General features: G+C 44.1%; 1 protein-coding gene across 3 annotated transcripts in view; it reads right to left on the reverse strand.

The window, feature by feature from the left end:
• LOC139384484 (myotubularin-related protein 13-like) overlaps nucleotides 1-24,473 on the reverse strand; it is a 144,836-nt gene that overhangs the window by 54,456 nt on the left and 65,907 nt on the right. For all 3 annotated transcript variants that reach the window (XM_071129273.1, XM_071129272.1, XM_071129271.1), the window contains exons 3-16: nucleotides 21,415-21,552; nucleotides 14,685-14,807; nucleotides 13,888-13,998; nucleotides 12,278-12,383; nucleotides 6,795-6,927; nucleotides 6,464-6,572; nucleotides 5,945-6,058; nucleotides 5,319-5,396; nucleotides 4,886-4,999; nucleotides 3,845-3,973; nucleotides 3,586-3,684; nucleotides 3,228-3,441; nucleotides 2,932-3,041; nucleotides 1,894-2,043 (exon numbers count right to left, since the gene is read on the reverse strand). In XM_071129273.1, coding sequence (XP_070985374.1) covers nucleotides 1,894-2,043; nucleotides 2,932-3,041; nucleotides 3,228-3,441; nucleotides 3,586-3,684; nucleotides 3,845-3,973; nucleotides 4,886-4,999; nucleotides 5,319-5,396; nucleotides 5,945-6,058; nucleotides 6,464-6,572; nucleotides 6,795-6,927; nucleotides 12,278-12,383; nucleotides 13,888-13,998; nucleotides 14,685-14,807; nucleotides 21,415-21,552 — 1,728 coding nt within the window. The remainder of the gene's footprint in view (nucleotides 1-1,893; nucleotides 2,044-2,931; nucleotides 3,042-3,227; nucleotides 3,442-3,585; nucleotides 3,685-3,844; nucleotides 3,974-4,885; nucleotides 5,000-5,318; nucleotides 5,397-5,944; nucleotides 6,059-6,463; nucleotides 6,573-6,794; nucleotides 6,928-12,277; nucleotides 12,384-13,887; nucleotides 13,999-14,684; nucleotides 14,808-21,414; nucleotides 21,553-24,473) is intronic.

Here is a 24,473-nt window from a genome sequence, read left to right on the forward strand (position 1 = left end):
CATCTGTCTAGGGACTCAGTATTCCCAATGCAATGTCACTGAAAATGCTCACGTCCAGTTTGAGGGGGGAAAAAATCCTTTATCTGCAGAAATACTATTAATCGGTTCCTTGAAAAAATAAAAACCTCCACATCAGGATCCCATTTCGGGGAGAAACACAATACATGTCAGACACGCTCGCAGGCCAGCTATCAGATAACACAGCCACATTAAGCAACGTAATAGACAAGCCTTTCTACATTGTTCTGTACATTCCAGAACAGTCCGGTATTCGCCAGACAGACCTTGAAACAAAGACGACTAACCTGCAGTTATTATACAGAGTGTCCGGGTGTCATTGTGGTGTCTTTCAACCACTCTGTACCACAGGGAGACTACTGTTAGACCAGCAGCGTCATCACATCACTACCTTGGCTTGGACAGAGTGGGACCTGGACTCAGATACTGAAGACATGCGGTTAGCTATGCATGCAGGGGGTAACTGAAACCAGGTGGTATGGCACATCTCCTAGAACCTGTGTTGCTGACAGGAGCACAGGAAGGGAGAGCATATATACCTCTGTCATGTATAAATTACACAGCCACTGGTTAGCTGGCTAGATCTTGACCTATTTTATAAGTGGGGAGGCCAGTGACACGTCCAGTGACCTCTGCACACCCAGGCTAAAGGCAGATGGTGAGATTAATTGGCTCGCCGGCCTCGATCATTTGGCCAGAAGAATGCGTGGAATCCAGAGCCACTCCATAAAAGTCACTCTCTGTGAACACTGCTCCGAATCATTAAATCCCCGTGGCTACGGCCATGAGAGGCTGTAAAACATGAGGAACTATCAGAGGCCTCAGCTCTGAGCTCCGGCCCTCCTCTCCGAGCCCTCCTCTACGAGCCCTCCTCTACGAGCCCTCCTCTACGAGCCCTCCTCTACGAGCCCTCCTCTCCGAGCCCTCCTCTCCGAGCCCTCCTCTACGAGCCCTCCTCTACGAGCCCTCCTCTACGAGCCCTCCTCTACGAGCCCTCCTCTACGAGCCCTCCTCTCCCACCTGATTGATGGCAGAGGGAAACTTTATGGGGCGTGTGCAGCACAGGGAGAGCAGAATAAACCACTAATCGCTTTGTCTAATAACCGAAGTGATAGCGCAAAAACCCAATAGCACCCAAGTAAATCAGACACCAACCTTTTACTAGATATGTGGGGCGCAGCGAGCACTCACTCTTGACAATCTGTCAAACTACTGTAAATGAAGACTAACTTGAGCATAAATCACTGGGGAAATGTATGATTTGGCCATTCTTCCACCAGCAGCCAAGCATGACTAAGGTAAGGGAGAAGGGCAGTAAGAACATGTATGGTGGAGTAGCAGAACGTGTTGTTGCCAGAGGCCTGTGTACCCGAGGCAGAGCTCTACATCACATTACCCTGCCAGAGCTGTCTGCTTAGCGCTTGGTTAGCCGGCACATTCTCTCGCTGTCTCGTACTGTTTCCATTACAGACAACTTCAGACGCGCTAAATTAGAACCAGTTAAAGCCCATGAAAATACGTCATCGCATCCAGAGTGGGGTTGTTTTAAGGGTAGAGCCTGGAAACAAACTACTGCTTCCTGCTCCTCAAATATTTTGTGGTTTACCTGTTATTGCCTCTGTGAGAACGCTAGGGAACACCCAAGAAAAAAGGATGCCACTGACATCTGGATACTTACTGTACATTAGCTATTAGAAAACAGTGTTCCATCCTTTGTAAAAGCAGCACGTTGACATTCAGAGAGACTTTTAGGAGGGATGTTAACTACCTCGTGGAGGGACATACCGTACACTGAACTTTAATAACAGAGCCAGTTGATTTGTTCTGAAAGAGTCACATCACAGACTGGGACAGACTGGCCGAGCTTTGACCCACCTGGAGGGCACAGTTCATCATGCGGATGACGTAGTCAAACTGTTGGTGGTCCAGTATGGCCCGGTTCTGCTGGACGTGCAGACTGAGCTCCTCAGTCAGGCACTGGCGAGCCGCCTTGCCTTTCAGAGCACGCAGCGCAGCCGGCAGGGTCTGGGAACACAGCACAGCCTTTTTTTAACACAAATACCATGTCACACCACAACATACATTAACAAAAACAGTGGGGATAATCATCTTCTGAACTGATTTCTCAACTTCCCAGAACATTATGTCCCAGAATTCTAGAACCAATCAGGCTACAGCCAAGAAACATAAGCTGGTAGCTCTGCAGGAGCTCAGAGACAGGTACAATAGCAGCTACAGTATTACCAGTCCAAACTGTGAACTGTTGACCTCTGGGAAATATTAATAATACGACACATTTCATACTAATGTCAAACAATGAGAAAATGTGATGGTCATGCGTCTGGGTAATGATTTTCACATTGGCTGTATAATGTATATTGAGGTGAAGGGTTTATAGGCTCGGGGGGCGGTTATAGCTGGATGCATGTCTGCCTTATATAACCTGGTTATTACAGCCAGCGGTGCAGGCATAAAGAAACTGGCTCCCTTCCCATTTCATATAGTGCACATGGGACACCCCCATCAATGTTCCTATGGGCTATAGGGGGTGCCACGGTGCGGGGAAATCAAAGAGCATCATTTACGTGTAAATGCTTTATGGGAAAACAGAAAGCAAAACAGCTATGCCATTAACCTCGGTGTTAAAACAATGGGGTTATTTCTGCTGATAACGAGGAGATTATGAGGCTAGTCTAAGTGTTTGATTATCTGTCACCAGTGTGGCCATGTCTCCCAGCTGGGAGGTATAATTAGACTGATAGAGTTGAGAGCGCTAACTCCAGACAGACACACACGGTTGCCTGCCTGCTGCAATCGGAGGGATGGATGTCTGTCCAGATGTCTGTTCCATTACAGGCGTGGCTGGTTACGCTGTGCTGAGAGACAGGGATTAGGGAGGATGCCGTGCGTCACCTTCTCCGTCTCCTGGGTCTTGTTGTCGAAGATGAAGGAGATGCAGCTCCTCACCACCTCCAGCCTGCGAGCGCTGTTGAACACTGAGCCCATCTTCCCCATGATGGACACTGCACAGATGAGGGGTGAGCAGGTTAGGAATACAAGAGTGGTAGAAATACTAGTTACGCTAGTACAGACGCCATTCAATACTCAGTACTTACAGCTATTAACACATTATAGACAGACTCCTGCCAAGCCATTTGTCTCACACAGGAGCAGACATAGAGTAGAGCTGATGTTTGTGTCTCACGTACCCACGGGAGGGCCGGCGGGCACCACACACTTCCTCTCTGCGCGGGTGGTAGTAGTGATGGCAGCGGCGCTGGGATGCTTGGCCAGGCCCTCCGCCAGCAGCCGCTCCACCTTCTCATCGTCCAGCAGGGGGAAGGGCACCACATGCACCCGCAGGTGGGAGCCCTCTGTGGGCCGAGGCACTTTCTGGAACGCCATGTGGGGGTTGGGATTCTCCTGTAATGGACCATTCAATAATAAAACATACAGACAAGCACAACACTATCAACATCTGTAACGGCCATAGGACATGCTAGAACACTAAAGAGTACAGAAAGTGCCTAATGTGAACACTATAGCATAGAGGCCCAGTTAACTCACGTTTTTGTACAGTTGGTCAGAGAGTTCCCTCATGTGCTTCTGCAGCTTGGCAGGGCTAGCCGCCCCCTCCTTAAAGCGCTCCATGTCAAAGGCCACCAGCTACAGAACCAACAACAAGTCAGTCAAGCTGTTCCCAAACGATACAATCTCTCAACAAGCCCAGTTTCACACACAACAGTGAAATTAGAAAAACTGTTGCCAAATCAGACTAGAGCTGCAAAACATACTGTCTGGTTACATTAGCCATGTCTGACAGTACCTCATCAAAGAGATCACAGGCTCTGTAAGGCGGACCCCTCTCGGACACGAAGCCAGCGAAGGCCATGCCATCCAGAACCTTGGTCAGGAAGTCATTCTCGATCAGGCCTCTCTGGCCCAGGAAGGCAGTCTGTAGGGGGACAGGGTCAAAGGTTAAATAATGGTAGGTACATAAAGATGTACGTTTAGGACTAACAGCTTTACTTTTCTGAGCTTTTCTTTACTGCTAGAATTTTCTTATCACAATGAACCCAGTCACAAAAGTGAAACAAATGACTGAAGATGGCTATATGCTGAATTAGCCCTATGGTTCGTGCTAGTGGGTGAAAGAGATAGAAAATGGGGGGCAGTTTTTCATGACTCCCCAGTCACCGCCTCTCCGATAAAAAAAAGCAGATAAAAAAAAGCGCAGAGTTTCTGTAGATTTGTGATGAATTCCTGGCCCATAATCCGAGCCATGTGGGGTACTTTGAGGGGGACGTGCTGAGAGGTTACCACGGAGACGCCGCAGACACAAACAAATACAAAACCCAGCGATTTTTTTTATTTTAATTTGATACATTTCATATGGCTCATCGCGAGGCCATTGGCCAAGGCTGACAGCACATAACACAAACAAGCAGATAGCATGGTGAAGAGTCATACGGTCAGTCACTAAAGCGCATCAAAAGAACACACACATGCTGAAACAAAACACCTCCAAACAGCTTTATCAGACAGGATAAAACAGGATAGGAGAGAATCCTCTTGTTCTTGGATTCTCTCCAAACATTCTTTTACAGGTTGAGAGAACAAGAGTTGTTATCTATAAGATAAACATCAGCCTGCACCTATCAAATGTTAATGGGGACAAACAAATTGAATAAGAAAGGTAACCACCGTCATTGCAGTGATCAGTGAAATGTGATCTTTTCCTGGGATTACAGCAGCATATGGGTGACAAACATGCGTCATAATCAGGAGACACATAGAGGGTGTGATGGAGCACATGCCTTCAGTTGGCAATAGGATTCTTGACCCACCCAGATTGAGTTGATCTCACCTTGTGAAAGTGGATAACAGGTTCGGAATGGATGCGGATGAGCTGCAGGCAGGACCTGTAGCCCTGGAAGAGTTGTGCAAACAGCCTGAGGAACACGGCTCGCACCTCCTTATCCTGAAAACACAAGGGAGAGAGGGGAGAGTCACCTCACAGACATGCCATGAATACCACCTTGATAATTCAGTCAAGTTCACATCTTAACGTGATTATTGTACCATCTGAAGAAATGGAAAACCCCACAAAAGTTCACATTTCTGTGCTATTCATAGGTCGGACAAGAGATGCGCGTGCTACAGGAGATATCTCAGAGCAGTGGTGTCCTCCTCGTATCACAAACACATGATGTTCTGGGAAAAGGCTCCATCTATTACAATGAGACATGGCCAGGGGTAAAGGTTAAAGACACTGTGTTTACTGGAATGATGGGCCTTACCAACAGTTTGAGGTTGGAGGGGGCTGTGCGAGGGGGTGGGAAGGCATTGTCAGCTATCTCCAGATCAGGATGCAAAACCTGAAAATAATAAAAATGCCTCTTAGTCTTGACTTATTATTTTGTTAGTTCCTAAGTACACTTTTATTGTTCAGATTACATAAACAAATACCCATTACAATAATTTAGACAAGTTACATAAGGACATTCTACAGCTGTTTGCAACAAACCACATTCTCATTATGATCTAATGTGAAATATCCAAGGGTGAGCATTCAGCCTTTACAGACAGAGGCTGTGGTGTGTAACAGGTATGTACCAGGGACAGGGCAGTCTGTGTGGTGTGTAACAGGTATGTACCAGAGACAGGGCAGGCTGTGTAGTGTGTAACAGGTATGTACCAGAGACAGGGCAGTGTGTAACAGTTACGTACCAGAGACAGGGCAGTGTGTAACAGGTACGTACCAGAGACAGGGCAGTCTGTGTAGTGTGTAACAGGTATGTACCAGAGACAGGGCAGGCTGTGTAGTGTGTAACAGGTATGTACCAGAGACAGGGCAGGCTGTGTAGTGTGTAACAGGTATGTACCAGAGACAGGGCAGGCTGTGTAGTGTGTAACAGGTATGTACCAGAGACAGGGCAGTCTGTGTGGTGTGTAACAGTGGTTCAGGGAGCTGGGACAGGTGGATGCACTCTGGAATCTTTATGGTTCCTCCATCTAGATCAGCTATGATAACGTCCAACTGTAAGACAGACAACACACATCACTAAACAATCCTTTCCAATTAGTTATATTCCGATTTTAGTTGTAGAGCACATTCTACATTACTATGGCAGAGCGTATAAGAGAAACTAAGGCTGAAACCTGCCAAAACAGGCTCTTGGCCAACATAGTGGAGGAGTCACAACTCCCTGAATCTAAGGGACTCAGGAGGCCGTGTCAATCGGCACTTCTCTGTATAAGGAATGTCAGCTCAACATTTCCTTAAAATGTACAATGACTCATATATAAGGCTACATGATTCATAGGCAATATTGGGCAAGCTTTCAATAAATCAGTCTAAATAAAGGTGTGTTTCCCTGGTGTACTGTATTGAATCAGGGTCAGAGGTGGTTCATGTCTGGAGAAGGTGCTAACGATCCCTCACCAGTTCTTGGATCTCGCTCTGGAACATGGAGTGGACCCCGATGATGAAGGGGGTGGGTGAGCTCAGCACCTCTAGCAGCCGTGACGGCAGGATGGGGATGTATGGGTAACTGAGTTTCAAACAGGAGACGACAGTGAGGAAACACACCATTTGCCAGGTCAAATTCTACATCAATGTGTGGTACTCAGTAAACCAGAGAATAATCTTTCAAGTACATTTACATTCCAGTCATTTAGCAGACACTCTTATCCAGAGCAACTTACAGGAAGTGTATTCATCTTAAAGACATATGAGAACGTGGAATGTGGAGACTGACGGGCCAATCACGTACCTGTATTTGAGGGGGAACATGAGTGCTTCCAGGGCACGCGACGCCTCCCCTAGTCTCTGGTAGCTCGTAGAATGGAACAAAACCTTGTGTTCGGTCAGAACCGCACAGAAAAGACTCAGAACATTCTGGATTCCTGGCAGAAGAAAGTAGAGAGAATGTGTAATTAATGAGGTATTCGTTTGGACAAATGATAAAAAAAAACATACTGTTGGGGGTGGATTTTATTTCTAAGCTGAGCAAACAATACTCAGTAAATTATATTTCTTTGGGGTGTTAGAATGTGGTGTTTTCAATCATATGTGACTAGTTTGTTGAAATTATTGGAGTAAAGATCTGTTTTGCAGAAGATCCCGGATCTCAATCCCACTGAACACGTCTGGAACCTGTTGGATCATAGCGTGTATATAATTAATGATAAGTAAATACAATCTCAAAAATAGCCAGAGGAAATGACACGCTATGAGACAATATAAATAATATGTCAAATTCCAATATGACAGCCCAGTCAAATTCTCAAGTTTACAGTTCCTGTTATTGTTTCCTATCAACCTAGTGGTAGACCAATCCATCACTCATTACAGAGATAAAGACTTTGGCACACTGGCAGACATATCTGCAGTCCGCAACAAACTGAAGTCCCTGAATCTGTGTCTGCCTCCAGCTCAGATAGACCCTGATAAACAGGAATGGGAACATGAACATTGTCTGTTCCGTTGTTGACTGACCTGGATCTCTTACAGCGACATAGGCTTGTTACATTCTATGTCACCTCAACATGACTTCCTGTGTGGAAGTGTATAGGTCTGAGGGGACTAACTTGGCATTTTTGCACTTGGCAGCCAATTAGGTTTCACAATGGCCTCCTGAGGTAAGCAGCCTGGCTTGTTTAGTGCCATTGAGGTGTTTACATATCTATGGGAAACAGCAACACATTTCCGACCCTAAAAAACAAGAGACAGACCGGGCCAAGACAAAGGCAGCAAACAACAAACAGCCCAGCAGCCTGTCCAGGGTCTGTCCATTCTATCCCTTTGGGGGCCACACTTCCTGTGCAGTGTGACATGTTGGACGGGCATTCCTCTGGGATGACCTCTGGACACAGTTGTGCGTGGACATGCTACACGTTTCCTCACCACCCACTAGGTCTGGGCCTTTTCCCCCAGGTCTTGTTTGGTCATAAGGTGGACAGAATAACTTAGTACCTGACAGGCTGGGAGAGAGACAAAGTCCATCACACAAGGGGTAAGGGTGGGTGCAATGTAGACTACTGTAAGTTGTACTGTATTTCATGTTATAACTCAAATCTGTGTTTAATCATTTGTTCTTACAGATTTGACTGACGGTCATGATGAATCACATGCATTTAGCATGTTACACTAAACACATGACTTTAAATAGACCCTCCAAGCAGAGGAGGAAAAGAGGACACAGGCCAGCCCACATGGAGAGCAAATATGTTGCTGATTCATGAAATAGAATCATGGAAGTATGAGAGATTATAAATAATGAGAAAATATGTCCTGACATATGATCCGGCCTTTGGGCTGTGCAGTGGTTGCATCGTCACATCGTACTCAAACACGCGCAGTGTTTCCCCTATAATTTTTTTCCGGCAGCAAAGGTAGAACGAATGTGAGAAGGTCACTTGTGATGACATTTTGAAAGGACATTCTACCCCCAAAAATGAGGAAAATAAAACATGTAAATGTTGACACCATCTGAAATAACCTTCAGCTCAACTGATGTAGCATAGTGGCTTTAAAGCCCCCACGCAGTCTTTGTAAAAAAAATCAATCAAATCAATCAATCAATCACCACTGTATGTCTAATAAATCACTGTGTTTTTATTTAATACGTTTTATCCCTGAGGCTCCTTTGGCCCTTGGTCTGAACGTGTGGACGTTAGGAAACAAATTTGACGATCCTGTATTTACATACACAGCCCTGATTGGGCTGATAGGATGGTCTAGACTCTCGAGCACCGCCCCTTACCTAGACGAACAGTCATTGGTCTATTATAATCAGATCACATTGTGATGTAATCATGTGGACCAAAAAGTTCCACCTGAAGACGCTGAAATTCCAGGAATATTTCCCCCCCAAACAGCTCTTACAAAAAAGGCCATTATCATAATATTCACAATTTCAGAGTGTTATTTTACCTCATAGTGTGGAAATATATATATTTAAAAAAGGATAATTACATTTTTAACTGCACAGACCCTTTAAATTAATAGGCTGAGGCATGGGGTTGCCCATCTGCATTTACTTAATTGAAAAATCTCAAGACTCTAAATGCATCCAACGCTACTTGGTACAAATAAACATTGTAACTAATCACACTCGGATCTTAAAATTGCGTCTCGGCAAAGATAAAATCAAAAAACGTGGCGGCAACAAAATTAACAGCAGCGGCCCGCCCCTGCTAAATTAATATAGGGGGAACACTGATTCTGCACTCAGAACATACTCTCAGCCTGCATTGTATAACAACAGTGATGGATGGGAGATGCAAGGTGCTTCGCTTACACGAGACGCATGATCTGATCACTTCTGGTGCTGTTGGAATGCCTATCCTTCATATGATATCATGCAGTACTGATCAGTTCTTACAGGACATCGGTCACATCACCTGTAGCCCAAGGACATGACAGAGAGCATCTCTTAAGAGTTACATGCAGTCCTATACAAGGGTACTGTAAGCAAACAGCAGTGGCGTGAGGTGCCCAGGCCTCTCTGTCTGCCCGTCATCTTCATCGGTCAGGGACAGGGGCCATGTTCAGATCCAGCATGGAGGGGAATGGACACACTACTGTACACATCACAACACACAGAGACATTCCTCCTGATGGTTGGACTGAGCTGCACAATAACAAGCCCCATGTCCTCCTGTGACTCCAAAAACAGCTGTCTAGACCTGAGGAGTTTAGACCTATCCTCTATCAAACTCCGGGTAAATTCAAAACTTTGGAATGTCAAATTTAGAGAGAGACGTATGAATTGGGTCAGTTTTATTAGCTTTGTGGACTGTTCCTGGATAACATGTGCAGTATTTGGTAACAAAAACAAAGAAGGTGAGGACTGACACAAACCATGGCTGAGGACAATGTCAAGGTACAGGCCATCTCTGTGTTTATCCAGGTTGGCTACAAACACATGACTTGAACATGACCCTGCTCACTTGTGTATCGGTAAAGTGCCCCCTCTCCCCCCCAAATTAAACACAAAGGAGCATGCAAACTATTATTGAATTCCTCAAGGGGTTCAGGGCCTAATGCTTACAAGAAACATAATCCATTTAGTTTTGTAACACATTCTTCTAATCACACTAAATAAGGGCCTATTTCCCATTACAAAAAAAAAGCATCAGAAAAATTGGATTGGATTTCACTTATTTACGAACTCGCCCCCAACATCAGCCCCTGGAATGTAGACTTGACTTCTGCAGTGATTTTGTGTGTATTAGAACCACATACTTGAGTCCAGTGTATGCACGAATGCAGTGAGCAGGAATTTGGGACAATATAAGGTAACCACGTGAAGCCACCAACCCACAGCAAAGCTATGTCATGTGTACAAGAATGCAAAACAGACAAACGCAAATCCTAGTAAAGGAGTATACATACAGTGCCTTGAGAAAGTATTCACACCCCTTGACTTTTTCTACATTTTGATGATACAAAGTGGGATTAAACTGGATTTAACTATTATTATTTTCAAAATTCTTCAAGCTCTGTCAAATTAGATGTTGATCAACGCTAGACAAACATTTTCAGGTCTTGCCATCAACTTCAAGCAGCTTTAAGTCAAAACTAACTTGGGAACATTCACAGTCTTCTTGGTAAGCAAATCCAGTGCATAGTTGGCCTTGTGTTTTAGGTTATTGTCCTGCTGAAAGGTTAATTCATCTCTTAAAGTCTGGTGGAAAGCACACTGAACCAGGTTTTCCTCTAGGATTTGCCTATGCTTAGCTCAATTCCGTAAATTTTTTTAACAGTGAAAATCTCCCCAGTCCTTAACAATTACAACCATAACATGATGCAGCCACCACCATGTTTGAAAATATGGAGAGTGTTACTCAGTAATGTGTTGCATTGGAATTGCCTCAAACATAACACTTTGCGTTCAGGACAAAATTGAATTGCTTTGACACATTTTTTGCAGTATTACTTTTGTGCCTTATTGGAAACAGGACGCATATGTTTTGGTATATTTTACTCTGTGCAGGCTTCCTTCTTTTCACTTCTTGAATTAGGTTGGTATTGTGGAGTAACTACAATGTTGTTGATCAATCTTCAGTTTCCTCCTATCACAGCCATTCAACTCTGTAACTGTTTTAAAGTCACCATTGGCCTCGTGGTGAAATCCCTGAACGGTTTCCTTCCTCTCCGGCAACTGAGTTAGGAAGGATGCCTGTATCTTTGTAGTTACTGGGTGCATTGACACCCCATCCAAAGTGTAATTAATAACTTCAGCATGCTCAAAGGGATATTCAATGTATTCATTTTTACCCATCTACCAGTAGGTGCCCATCTTTGCGAGGCATTGGAAAACCTCCCTGGTCTTTGTGGTAGAATCCGTGTTTGAAATGTACTGCTCGACTGAGGGACCTTACCGATAATTGTACGTGTGGGGTACAGAGATGAAGTAGACATTCAGAAATCATGTTAAACAGTGAGTCCATGTAACATATTATGGTTGAATACTTATTGACTCAAGACATTTCAGCTTTTCATTTTTTATTTATTTGAAAACGTAAAAAATAAAAAAAATACAAATCCACTTTGATATTATGGGGTATTGTGTGTAGGTAGGCCAGTGACCCAAAAAATCTACATTTGATCAATTTTAAATTCAAGCTGTAACACAACAAAATGTGGAAAAAGTCAAGGGGTGTGAATACTTCCTGAAGGCACTGCACATGTTCATTTGTACAGCATCTAACCCAACTGCTTAGTGGCTATTCAGTTTGAGAGTTTAAAATTGTGATTTGGACAGATGCTTTATTCATAACCATGTGATCATCCGCGTCGTAACTCTAAACCTCTTAATGTTGGAGTTGAACCTAAAAAGGTTTAATACCATCAAGGATCAATACCGGATAACCTGTCATACAACTAAGCTACTTACTAAAATAAACAAAGAAAACGATGCAAACAATATGATTAAGAGGGATGTTCCTAATATCTGGTACTACAGTTCGTATTCAGCTGTCAGGTTATTTGAGCCGACCCGCGTAAGCATGTTACCAGGAAGCATAAGCTAAATTACAATGTGAGCTGTGTATACTGTGACTGTACGTGACCAACAGGCAGAGCAGCATAGAGCTACTGTACTGCAACTAAGTAGACCCGATGCAGACCAGACTGGAAAAAACGGAAGGAACATGATGGTGCCATAAAGTGGAGTCGAGTTCATGGAGTTTGGGTTTGACTGGTGGTACTGTAGTGTAGTAATGAGGAAGCAGAAGCCCAGTGACATACCAAGTTGCTGGAAGAGCAGGGCCACACTCTTGCATGTAACAGGCAGGTTGTCATTCAGAGGGGTTTGGATTAGCTGTCGGTCGCCAGCTCCCAGGGAAAACAATTTCTGTGGGGAAAAACACCAAAGTGAAAAGTCATAGGTTATATGAAAAACCATTGGATGGGTCTATCATAGAACTAGACAAGACGTACAACAGTTTCAGAGACAGACATTTTTTTTCAACAGACATCAAAACATGTTTTCATGGTAATGTATATATCATTAGGAAACTGAACAAGACTGTAACTCAAAACAAGGCCAAAGGTCATATACGCAAGGGAGAAATGACAGTACAATGGCAGTTAAGGGATCCACTGTGTGAGTGTTTTTTTGACGATCTCCCAGAAAAATGAATAAAACACGTGTTGTTGAACCCGATGGACATCGCAGCTGCATGACAGAATTAGCCTTTTGAGTCAGTCCGGCGGCAATGGGAGAAACCTCAATTGCATGTTAACCTAAATTTCACTGGCACGGCACAACGCCTCTGCAAACCAATAGGGACAGCAGCATCCGTCGCTGTATCCAGTGTGGCTGAGGGTAGAGAAGTAAGCGCACAGTGGAAACAGTGTGTTCGCGTGAACGCAATCAGTACGTCTAATTCAGCTAAACCAATGTTGAACATGATAGGGAGACAGACAGTGGTTCAACGGAGCTTGGCTTTAACCTGAAGAAGATCCTAGTGGATTGAAACATGGTCAATGAAGGTCTTAATTGGGAGCATAGCCTTTCTGTTATTTTCAACTGAGTTTGAACCAGCTAGAGAACAACTCTGTTCCCTGATTCATGACATTCCTTCATGTTTGACAGTCTGTTGAAGGATGAGTTTGTTCCACTCCTGAGGTTTCTAACTCATGTTGTGTCACTACAGCCGAAAGCCCTTGGCTCTGCGGGGAGCGGCGATAGTTTGAGGAGGAACACTGGCATGTGTTGGTTGGTAAATTACATCAAAAACACTCAAATTACACTAAGGTTCAGGATGTGAACTTAACCATGGGTCACATTCCTTCCCCTTTACAAACACAGATGAAATATTGTCCCGTTTTTTAAAGCCACATTGATCACTATTGTCTAGACTTTAAGGGAGCAGACCAGTGTAGGGTTTTGGTTATACTGTAGGTCAGCTTCAGATGTGGTTTTTAATAACCTAGTGAGATGTGAAAATATAAAAACAGGCCCCCTACTTAGTTTTTTTCTACCCTAGCTTCACTAAGTAATGTCATCAGAAGAGCAGCTAGAAAAATAAAATAGTATTATGAGGACATTTCTGCGCGCGGTGGTACAGCAATCTATGGCACCATCTAGATGAGGAATGCATGATTGAATGGAAAGCAAACGCACATGGGCAAAAACTTCCTTCCTCACTCACACTCTACTTGTAGGAGACTGAAACTATAATAAGCATCAGGCCGTCAGTGGGTAACCAAGCACCTTGTGTGGGTCTAGCAGCAATATTAACCCAGACTGACCCCTAGTCTTGGGTGGATTCGTGCCTCTGTGGAGAGCAGGCCAGAAGGGTTGAGAGATGGAGGTATTTGAGGAATTGTTTGCTTTAGTAATGCCTGTTTACCTGGGAGCCGCCAGCCACAGGAACCATGCACGTGAAGAGGTTGGAAACCAGCCCCTCCAGGGGGAACGGCAGGCTGTCGACGTACACCGTGTAGATCAGGCCCAAGCAGCCCTGGGGAGGTCAGGAGGAGACAGACACACAACCAGGTCAATCAGCACACTCACATACAGATGTATCGCAAGATACATACACCCAATCACAGTTTTGTGCCTAAATGGACAATTAAAGACACTGTGTTGGAATTCGTTATGTAATACAATCAGATGTATAGTATAATATTCAGCTGACGTGTGGTTTAATGGCAAATACCTGGGCAGAGCAAAGCTAAAAATAAATGCTAAAAGAATATTTGTGTCGGAGACATTTGAATGCCAAAGTTGAAGATCGTAGTGGTTCAGTGGAGTGCCTAGGGACAGGAGAGATCCGCTAAGACCCACTCTGTTCTTCAGTGAGGGATTGGCTGGATATCCTGGCCTTGAGTACTTGCAGAATTCACTCTATAAAGCCAATATGTTAATTCTTCACACACAGGATCCAACATGATGCATTCTATCACCATCATGAGACAATCAATAGCGCAGAAATTAGTGCATTGACTACTGTATATCATGCCAATGCTAATTAGATAAGTAAAGTGAACAGTCACGAACCTCATGAATAGGACCAAGAATGTTCCTGGCCAGGTCAACTATAGATAGCAAATAAACCCGCAAAAACTGAAATGACCACTATGCATGGTCATCTGACATTTTGAAAGGAAACTATTTTAGTCAGGAATTAATCAGATATTATGTTACCCGGAATATTTCAGGATAATCGAGCCTGGAGACCAGAATGAGACTTTTTGGTGCAAAGACTTGAGCGGGCTGGATCAAGCCATCCTCTTCCTCATCCTCATCTGCATCGGTGGTCTTTGTTCCCTGAGACAGCAAAACAGAATAAGTTATTCAAGTGGGAGAGTTCAACAGTGATATGGGGGTGAGTTAAGACCCTGTGCAGTGTAACCTAACATAGCAGGCGTGAAAGAAACGCCTGAGCAGGGACAGAAAAAACATTTTTCTGCTAACCCGCTGAGGGTGGGTCTAGTGTTATCTACTGTACATTCTACAGTACATCACATACTGTAGCCTATGTTTGGAAACATGCAAGTGCCACCCCCTCCTCGATAATTCTGATTTATTTATTTTTATTTTACCTTATTTAACTAGACAAGTCAGTTAAGAACAAATTCTTATTTTCAATGACGGCCTAGGAACAGTGGGTTAACTACCGGTTCAGGGGCAGAACGACAGATTTGTACCTTGTCAGCTTGGGGATTCGAACTTGCAACCTTTCGGTTACAAAAAACTCAAAATCCTGTGTTTGCAACCTTTTCATGCACAAAAAACTCAAAATCCTGTGTTTCCTCTGCAATGGGATACAGATTTGAGTTGTAAAAAATCCTCTCCAATGTGTAGTACCCAGTAAAACAGATACTCATCACAGTTGAGGAGTTGAAAGAGCAACGAGGATTTTCTTCAAATCACCATGGGGTTCATAAAAGATTACTAAGCCCAAAAAAATAGATCATAAAACATTATTTTCATGGAGACGAAACCCAGGAGCTTAAGAGAGGAGTGTCATTTCCCCTCCAGAGTCACATACTGACAAAAGGCCAACCATAAATCAGCATGATATGTACAGTACAAGAAATCAAGTCAACTATGCATCAAGTCAAATTCCTCGGTTTACTAAAATAGTTGTGAAAACACTAACAACAGAGTATGAATAGGCTACGTCCAGTCTGGACTTTACCCATACTGATTTCTCATCTGTTCAGTTGTTTCTTCACAAAATATTGTGTATTTATTTTAAAGACTACAACGTCATAACTTTGGTTCCCTGAGTTGAGGAATAATCTTTTGTGGTTTGGAGATTATTCTAAACTACGGCTACAAACCCAGAACTGGAGGTTTGAAATTCAAATGACATTTCCTACAAAACCGAGTCACAAGATGTAATCAGTATAGAAATAGCCGTAATAAACCCCCTGAAGCCTGAGTTCTAAGTATTCAACTATGTTTTTCTCCCATAACAGAGAACCAAAGATAATTCAAGCAAAAGCTGCTCGACCTCCGACACCTCTGATCCAGTAACCACACTGGAGATAGACCTAGGCCTACCTGTAGGATATTAATCATTCAGAACCTAGCCAAAATACAATGCAGACATTTGGGTTGGAAGGACATGGCGTAATGTACTATAAATAGCAATTGAGTGATCATATTAAACTAACAGCATATGGGCTAAGTCATTAAGGTGAATGATTTGAACAAAGATACCACCCCACTCCTTCCCAAAGTGCTCCACTGGGACACAGAGGTCAAGTCTCAGTGGTCTCGTCTCAATCTGGTTCCAATTGTCCCATACTAGGAGCCGTCAGTCCTATCAGTTTACAGAGATAGCAGCATAGCAGCCTCACAGGGCTCGTTCCTGGCTAAACCTTTTATCAGAATCACATATATTCCTTCAGACAATGAAAACATGCCACAAGAGCTCTGGCATGCTCCAAGCAGGGGACACAGGATCTAAATATCCCGTCAGACGAGAAACACATTTCTACAGCATTCTGAGGATTTGGTTCAATTATCGGCAAAAATACATATCTGCCTCTCGAATCCAATCACAGAATAAAGCCACGCTGGTTTAAACACAACAGGGTAAGGCTCATGATAATGCCCACGTAAATAAAAAAAGTAATTAAAAAAAACGTATGCTGGCTTACAAGGGTCTACGAAAACCATGTGTGCCCTTTTCAGTAAAATGCTTTGCAGACTAGGCCCAATATACTTTACTAACCAAGTTAGGAGTATTTGACAAAACACAAGGCACCTCAAACTAGTGTTGTCACGATACCAACATTTCACTAACGATAAGATACCAGGCCAAGTATCATGACAGCACAGAGAATTCTGATTGGCCTTGCATCCTGTTCGACCCGTCCCCCGACAATTCTTCACGTTTTGTAAACGTAATGCCTGTGGTACAAAAAAACCTGTCACTGATATTCACACTTCTACTCAATAAAACAAATATTGAATTGAAATTCTCACTGTTCACTGTCTACTGCATAGAATGGCTAAGTTCCTCATATTTTCAAAGGTCTAGCTGTGATTTGGCTGGAGGAATGGGAGGAAGGAATATACATGCATAATGATCTGCATGTCATTGTGGCAGTAAGGGGAAAACACTGCATGAAACCTTTACTCTTCAGTTAACAGACAAGACACACACAGACTCCCTCGGTCTCCCTCAAACACAAACCACACTCTCTCTCTCCCACACACATGTACACACTGCTCTCTCTCTGTCTCCCTCAAACACACACACCACAACTCTCGCTCTCCCACAAACATGTACACACTACTCTCTCGGTCTCCCTCAAACACACCACTCTCTCCCCCACAAACACATGGCTCCACACTTTAAAAATGTTAGGCACCAAAACAGAATGGGGTGTCAGGGTAGCCTAGTGGTTAGAGCGTTGGACTAATAACCGGAAGGTTGCAAGTTCAAACCCCCGAGCTGACAAGGTACAAATCTGTCGTTCTGCCCCTGAACTGACTTGCCTAGTTAAATAAAGGTAAAAAAAATAAACAAATGTAAGGAGCACCAGAAAGAGAGATTATGAATCCTACTTTTGAAGCAGACCCTTTTTCTTCCTGGGCCAATCAAATTTGCCTTAACCTACTGTCAAGTTACCAGGTCGTTAAGCTAGCTAGGTAATAGGACTGAAAAACATTGTTATCAAAACAATAATTAGCGGCCTGGGAGTAGTTTAAAACGGCCCGCGATATGGTTTGTGAAATGAGAATGAAATGAGCGCAAAATAGTGCAGGAAGGAAAAAAGGCTGGTCCGGTAAGAGCCGCTTTCTTTGCTGTAAAACTGCAAACACGACTGTTACAAAGCTGTTTCTACTCTCTGTTCCTGCTGCGTGACAGTGAACTTTCAAAGCCTATCAGACTGGCCTGTGCTCTTCGCTACTGTACATGTAACAACAGCAGACTGATCCGGGTCTGCATCCCCCCTCGCCATCAAAGCTAAATTATAGTTTTTTAAACAGACGGAGGAATAGATGAGCAGGAAGAGCGGACGGAGAGGAGAGAAGCAGGTGAGTGATGGCTGGAAGGGGATGTGGCTGGCCGATTACAGCTGCCACAGGTGATGTGCGCATGAACGTGAAGTGGACATTATTGCACCTGCGCATACAAGAGACTAGCATTGCTTAAATTCAACTGAATGTCTAAACAAAACTGACTTCATAAACATTTGATAATTTTTGTAGTATCATATGAAACGGTAGTACGGTATTCTAAAATGTTGCCATCATGATGTTTTGGTACTGTGGTATTACCGTGATACCGGTATACCGTGCAACACTACTTCAAACTGCGTTAGCATCTTGCTAACCTTGTTAACAGTGTAAATGTGAATATTGAGAACATAGGTCCTGGCTCTGGTGCAAACCTTTGCAGTGGATGGTATACTATATCAAGCTGGTCCCTAAACCATAAGATGCAGCAACAGTCACCTACACAGTGAGAAACCAGCCCCACATCTGTCCAGTGTGTGATCCAAACTCTTATCCTTATCTGAGCCATTACCAAGTGAACAAAAGGGGTCTGGGAACAGTTCCTGGAAAGAAATCAAACCAAAACAGAGAGGTGGGGCCATGATGAAGAGGCAGTGAGGTGACCAGCCACATTTAGCCCTGTAATCAAGACCTTTAATGATCCTGTATTAAAGTCTGCGATGACACTGCACTGATCGTTATGGGTGGCCTTCGCCTCTTCTCCCTCAGTAGACCGGCCGGCGTGTGAGGAGGACAGAAAACAAATAAGGGATGATTAAAGTCTGGACACGGAGGAGAGGGTCCAGAGTCCTCCGGGGGGGGGGGGCGTGAGCAGAGTGGACAGCTGCAGGACATCACCGAACAGCGCCTGACAGGGGAAGTAGTAAGACTATTGCAGCGTCGGTTACGTGACCATCCAGCCCAGGCATAGACCAGGCCCGGCTAGAGACCCAGTCACAGCTAACCTAGCCGTTATCCCACGTATTTAATGAAGGATGTGGTGGTTTATACCTTGTCAGGCCAAGGCTTTGTTTGAAACCCACATGGAAAATCCGTGGTTCTGCATCCAGGCACAACAAGGGATGTTTGTGTAAATTGGTCTGATTCATACAGTACACTGTGTAATAATAAAGGTTAGAATTCCACCGGAATTTAGGTAAGAGGATATGATCAGATTTCAATTCCCTTTTTTAGAAGACTCCTTGAATAAACATGACTAATGGTCAGAAGAATGGGGCCTTTCGAAGAATGTCAGATTTTCGAAGAATGTGACTAATGGCCATGGTTGTCATGTGTTTTATAAGAGGCAGGGGACATGTCCTGTTCTTGTGACAAAATGCAGCACTTCAGAGACCGTCTGGAGGGTGATGTCGGGCCATTGTAAGGAGTCATATTCTTAAACACAATTAGACATCCAGCCAGGCATTCTGTGTAATGTATCAGGGCAAACCTTGAGAGGATTGCGGTCGTTCCAATAGTTTATTTCAGGGGTTTGTGAACTTGTGCGGAAGAAAAAACATCAAAGACAGAACTGAATTCATATGAGGATGGGTGCATCCAAGAGCCAGTGGTAGAGGGGATGAGATGTCAGCTCATTGGATACGTCTTTTGTCCCATCACACTAAAACCCTTCAGTGTGTGAAGTTTTGTTCAATTCATCGCAATTCATCCGGAATGCTGTTATTTTCCCACTTTAGTGGGTTCTGGAACACATCATGCTGTGACACATTCCTAATAGTACAAAAATGTGCCATGCAAGAAAACATGTCAAAAACAAAACATTTACAACACAATGAAAAATATAAAAAAATCCCAAGAATTAACAAATAGCCCCTGCTGGATGCTCGGAATCAAGTATTCATCCAGAGAGAGAGAGTAGCTGGAAATGATAAAGAAATGAACTGCTTATCAAGAGAAGCATCATGCTGCCAGCCGAGGCAGTAGGCACTATCTGCCATAGCGTGGTTCACTTATTTTGCCTTACAACCTGGAATTAAAATAGATTTTTTGGGGGGGTTGTATAATTTGATTTACACAACATGCCACAGATTCTCAATTGGATTGAGGTCTGGGCTTTAACGAGGCCATTCAAAGACATTTCAATGTTTCCCCTTAAACCATTCGGGTTTTGCTTTAGCAACATGCTAAGTGTTATTGTCCTGCTGGAAGGTGAACCTCTGTCCCAGTCTCAAATCTCTGGAAGACCAACACAGGTTTCCCTCAATAATTTCCCTGTATTTAGCGCCATCCATCATTCCTTCAATTCTGACCAGTTTCCCAGCTGATGAAAAACATCCCCACAGCATAATGCTGTTACCACCATGTTTCACTGGGGATGGTGTTCTCGGGGTGATGAGAGGTGTTGGGTTTGCGCCAGACAAAGCGTTTTCCTTGATGGCCAAAAAGCAAAATTTTTGTCTCATCTGACTAGAGTACCCTCTTCCTTTTGGCGAACACCAAACGTGTTTGCTTATTTTTTTCTTTAAGCAATGGCTTTTTTCTGGCCACTCTTCCATAAAGTCCAGCTCTGTGGAGTATACGGCTTAAAGTGGTCCTATGGACAGATAACCCTGAAGGAGCTCCACAGCGGAGATCGGATTATCTTTGGTCACTTTGTTTCCTCTCTGATTAATGCCCTCCTTGCCTGGTCCGTGAGTTTAGGTGGGCGGCCCTCTCTTGGCAGGTTTGTTGTGGTGCCATATTCTTTCAATTTTTTAATAATGGATTTAATGGTGCTCCGTGGGATGTTCAAAGTTTCAGATATTTTTTTATAGCCCAACCCTGATCTGTACTTGTCCACAACTTTGTCCATGACCTGTTTGGAGAGCTCCTTGGTCTTCATGGTGCCGCTTGCTTGGTGGTGCCCCTTGCTTAGTGGTGTTGCAGACTCTGGGGCCTTTCAGAACAGGTGTATATATACTGAGCTCATGTGACCGATCATGTGACACTTAGATTGCACACAGGTGGACTTTATGTAACTAATTATGTGACTTCTGAAGGTAATTGATGGCACCAGATATTATTTAGGGGCTTCATAGCAACGGGGGTGAATACATATGCATGCACCACTTTTCAGTTTTTAATGTTTTAATTTTAAACAAGTTATTTTTTTCATTTCACTTCACCAAATTGGACTATTTTGTGTATGTCCATTACATAAAATCAAAATCAAAATCCATTTAAATTACAGGTTGTAATACCACAAAATACAAAAAATACCAATGGGGATGAATACCTTTGCAAGGCACGGTATAACGGATTGCTTTGAATAGGGCAACTATGGGTAAGCTGTAAGAGATATACATTAGATTTGCTATAATATTTTACATAATGCCCTTGTAAGTGGCTTTGGCTATAACACTAAGATATGCATGTAGGGGGGTTGGGGGTTGAGGAGTACAACAGGCCATCTCACCTGCAGGTTGACCTCTGCCTCGTAGAAGGTGAGGCAGGAGCAGTAGTGTCTATCTGAGTCGATGTCCGTCAACACCACCGTGAAGAAGGTGGGAGCTTTCCTCTCTCGGGACAGCCTCCATCCTCCTGGCTGGCAGAACTGGAAAAAACACAAAGTATAACACACATACATGAGCACCTGTACTGGAACTCTAAACAGGAACACAGTCTGCCCTCAGGTGCAGATGAAATGGGCACAGGCAGAGTACAAGACACCCAGTGGCTTTTCCAGAGTGGTTACTGGAAGCCAGTGTTGTTGTGTTGAGAGCGGAGGCCGTATTCTAGCCGGTGTCCCCAGGAGAGCCGATGCTGGTAACCCTTCAGTGTGAATAGGAAGGTATTACGCTAGTTAGGAGGCCATTGACGCCATTGTGGAGAGGATGCACAGGATGTCCTGTTTCAGTGCATTAGTGCTACTGCTGAATACTCTCACCACAGAGAGGGAAATGGCACTGGTTCACATTCCTCACTGCTCGTCAGAGGGGTTTGATATCAGTCTGGTTCTAGGCAGAAAGAAAAGTATGACAAAAAGGTACTGAAACCAAAAGTACTGACTTTTACTGTGAAACAGTAGGCTGCTATGTACTCAGTTGGATAAGCATAAAAACGTTTAGGATAAGATGAACATGACAAAAGTAGGATTGTATTGGATAACACTGGGATTAACATGAAGAATGTAATAGTGGATACTTAAGCCAACTCTGGTCGTTCAAGCAGGAAATCCCATGTTATCATTAAAACATAAACAAGATAATGACTAATTGACATAAAACCCCATGTCAGAAAAAAATGCACCACTTCTTCCTTTTTCTGGGATAAAACGTATCAGTTCGGGATCATGTTGTTTTAACTTTTACTCCACTACTGAACCATCTCAACTTGATTTATAAACATTAGAAATGACACAGCAGAAAATATATGTAATCTAATGGGAACATGAAGTACTGGTGAGCAAGAGAAAGGGAGAGGGGACAGGGGGGGGGGGGGGGGAATATGGGAAGATTGAAAGAAGAGGAGTGCAGAGGGATAGAAAAGAGGTGTTAGGACAAAAACCATACAGACCTAAGAGGAAAACAGAGAAATTATGAGGATGATGGAGTGTCGAGAGCAGCATGTGAGAGGCAGGCAGGCAGCCAGAGTGAGTAAATATTGTGTGTTTGTGCTGGAGGCCGAGCTGGCCTGGCTGTGGGACAGTATGTAGACTGCTCCTGGAAGAACAGTGGACTGACGGAGGGAGAGGAGAGAGGAGCAGGGGGGAAGAGAGGATGGATAGATGGATGGACAGAGAGAAAATCAAATGAAAAGAGAAGGTGGGTGGGTGGTGTAAGACAGGATGAGAGAGAGAGGAAGAGAGAGAAAGAGAGAGAGGGAGCTGTGCTTGACGCCCGGGGGCTTGAACCAGGATGCCACCTTCCACCAACAGACACAATTGACAGCAGGAAATCTGGAAAAGCTGCATTGTGGGGGAGTGTCATACATACTGGGCCAGGGCCCAGACAGGACCTAAGGACAATTGCAGATAACTGTGAACACATCCAAAAATATTCTAGGTATATGTCATTAATCACTGTCGGAAAGGAGATAAACAGCTTTCGGACCGCATACCTTGGGAGATAAGCAGAGATACGCCAAAATGGGGGATGGAAGCAGAGGACTTGTGTGTGTGTGTGTGTATGTGTGTGTAGGAGGAGGAAGGGGGTCTTGTTTTGCTTAAACAATACCAATGGCCATCTTCTGCAAAGTTGTTATGCTCACGCTACCACGGAGGTCTGAGGAGAGGCTCTGGACTGGGTTCAAAGACACTTCATTGGGTCCACAGTTTACTTCTACCCCCCCTCCACGTGCCCGGTGCCTTAGGTAGGCTGAATAACAGCCAGACAGTCTACTAAATAACACCAATGAAGATATCCTATCCCTCTTCACGTGCCAGTGACTGACTGGAAAGCAATCATGTTTTGAAGGATTTCTCTCTCTGCAAATATTAGCTTAGACTCAAGTAGCTAGGCTTACTAAGAAGTCTGAATAGAGAACAACCGACTGAGTAAGAGTTGACTGACAGGGACTTTAGTCACAACACCGGAGATGCTAACCTGATACACTAATATCAGCACCAGTCATACAGGTGGAGAGAGGTGGAATGAGGAGAAGGGGGAAATTGAAGAAAAAGCAGAGTAGATGAGGACTAGTGGGTTCGATTCCTGGGACCAACCAAATGTAAAAAGTATGCATGCATGACTTAGTCACTTTGAATAAAAGCACCTGCTTAATGGCACTGTAAATTACATTATATTATTATATTAACCAGAGGACAGGGAGGAGGATGACTTGCATGAGAGACACAAGAAAAATAAGTCCAAGGACCAGTAGCTGTCTGTCAAACTGAAAGGAGCTGAAAACTTACTCTACTGTCAATCATCCCATAGTAGGAAGTGCATCCAAGCATGCCCTGAACGTGTTGTTTCTCCTGCTGTGTGAGGGCCTATCTGCCACACACACACACACACACACACACACACACACACACACACACACACACAGAGGGAGCAAAGCAGTGATTCTAGGCACCACTCCAGGTAGCAGCTCCAGGGAGCCCCTGCCTGCCGCCAGCTGTGACTGACACACACAGTACCAGCAGACTGTTTGGAGAGATCAAGCAAAATATGTTCACTGCAGTGCAACAGGTGCATGGCTTGTCAAGAAACATACAGTACAAGAATAAACACATACGCATGGTGTAAACGTACACGACTACACTTACACACCCACGTGGTGAACAGAGACACACACGTACACACACACGCTGAGTCACGGCGAGGACAGTCCCTGGTCTCAAATTAGACCACAGTCAAGTGACAATGGAACTCATTGGCTAACCGACTCTGGGATCTTTGTCCTTTAGCACATTGTTGCCCTGCCACCGACTGAGCTCTCTGCATCATGTGGCTCTGTGTGGCGTGGCTCCCCCCTAGTCCACCCTTTCAGATAGCGACACTGGATCTGCAACTTGACCTGCTAAGAATC

The sequence above is a fragment of the Oncorhynchus clarkii genome, chromosome 26, assembly GCF_045791955.1.
Source record: "Oncorhynchus clarkii lewisi isolate Uvic-CL-2024 chromosome 26, UVic_Ocla_1.0, whole genome shotgun sequence".
In the NCBI taxonomy this organism is placed as follows: domain Eukaryota; kingdom Metazoa; phylum Chordata; class Actinopteri; order Salmoniformes; family Salmonidae; genus Oncorhynchus; species Oncorhynchus clarkii.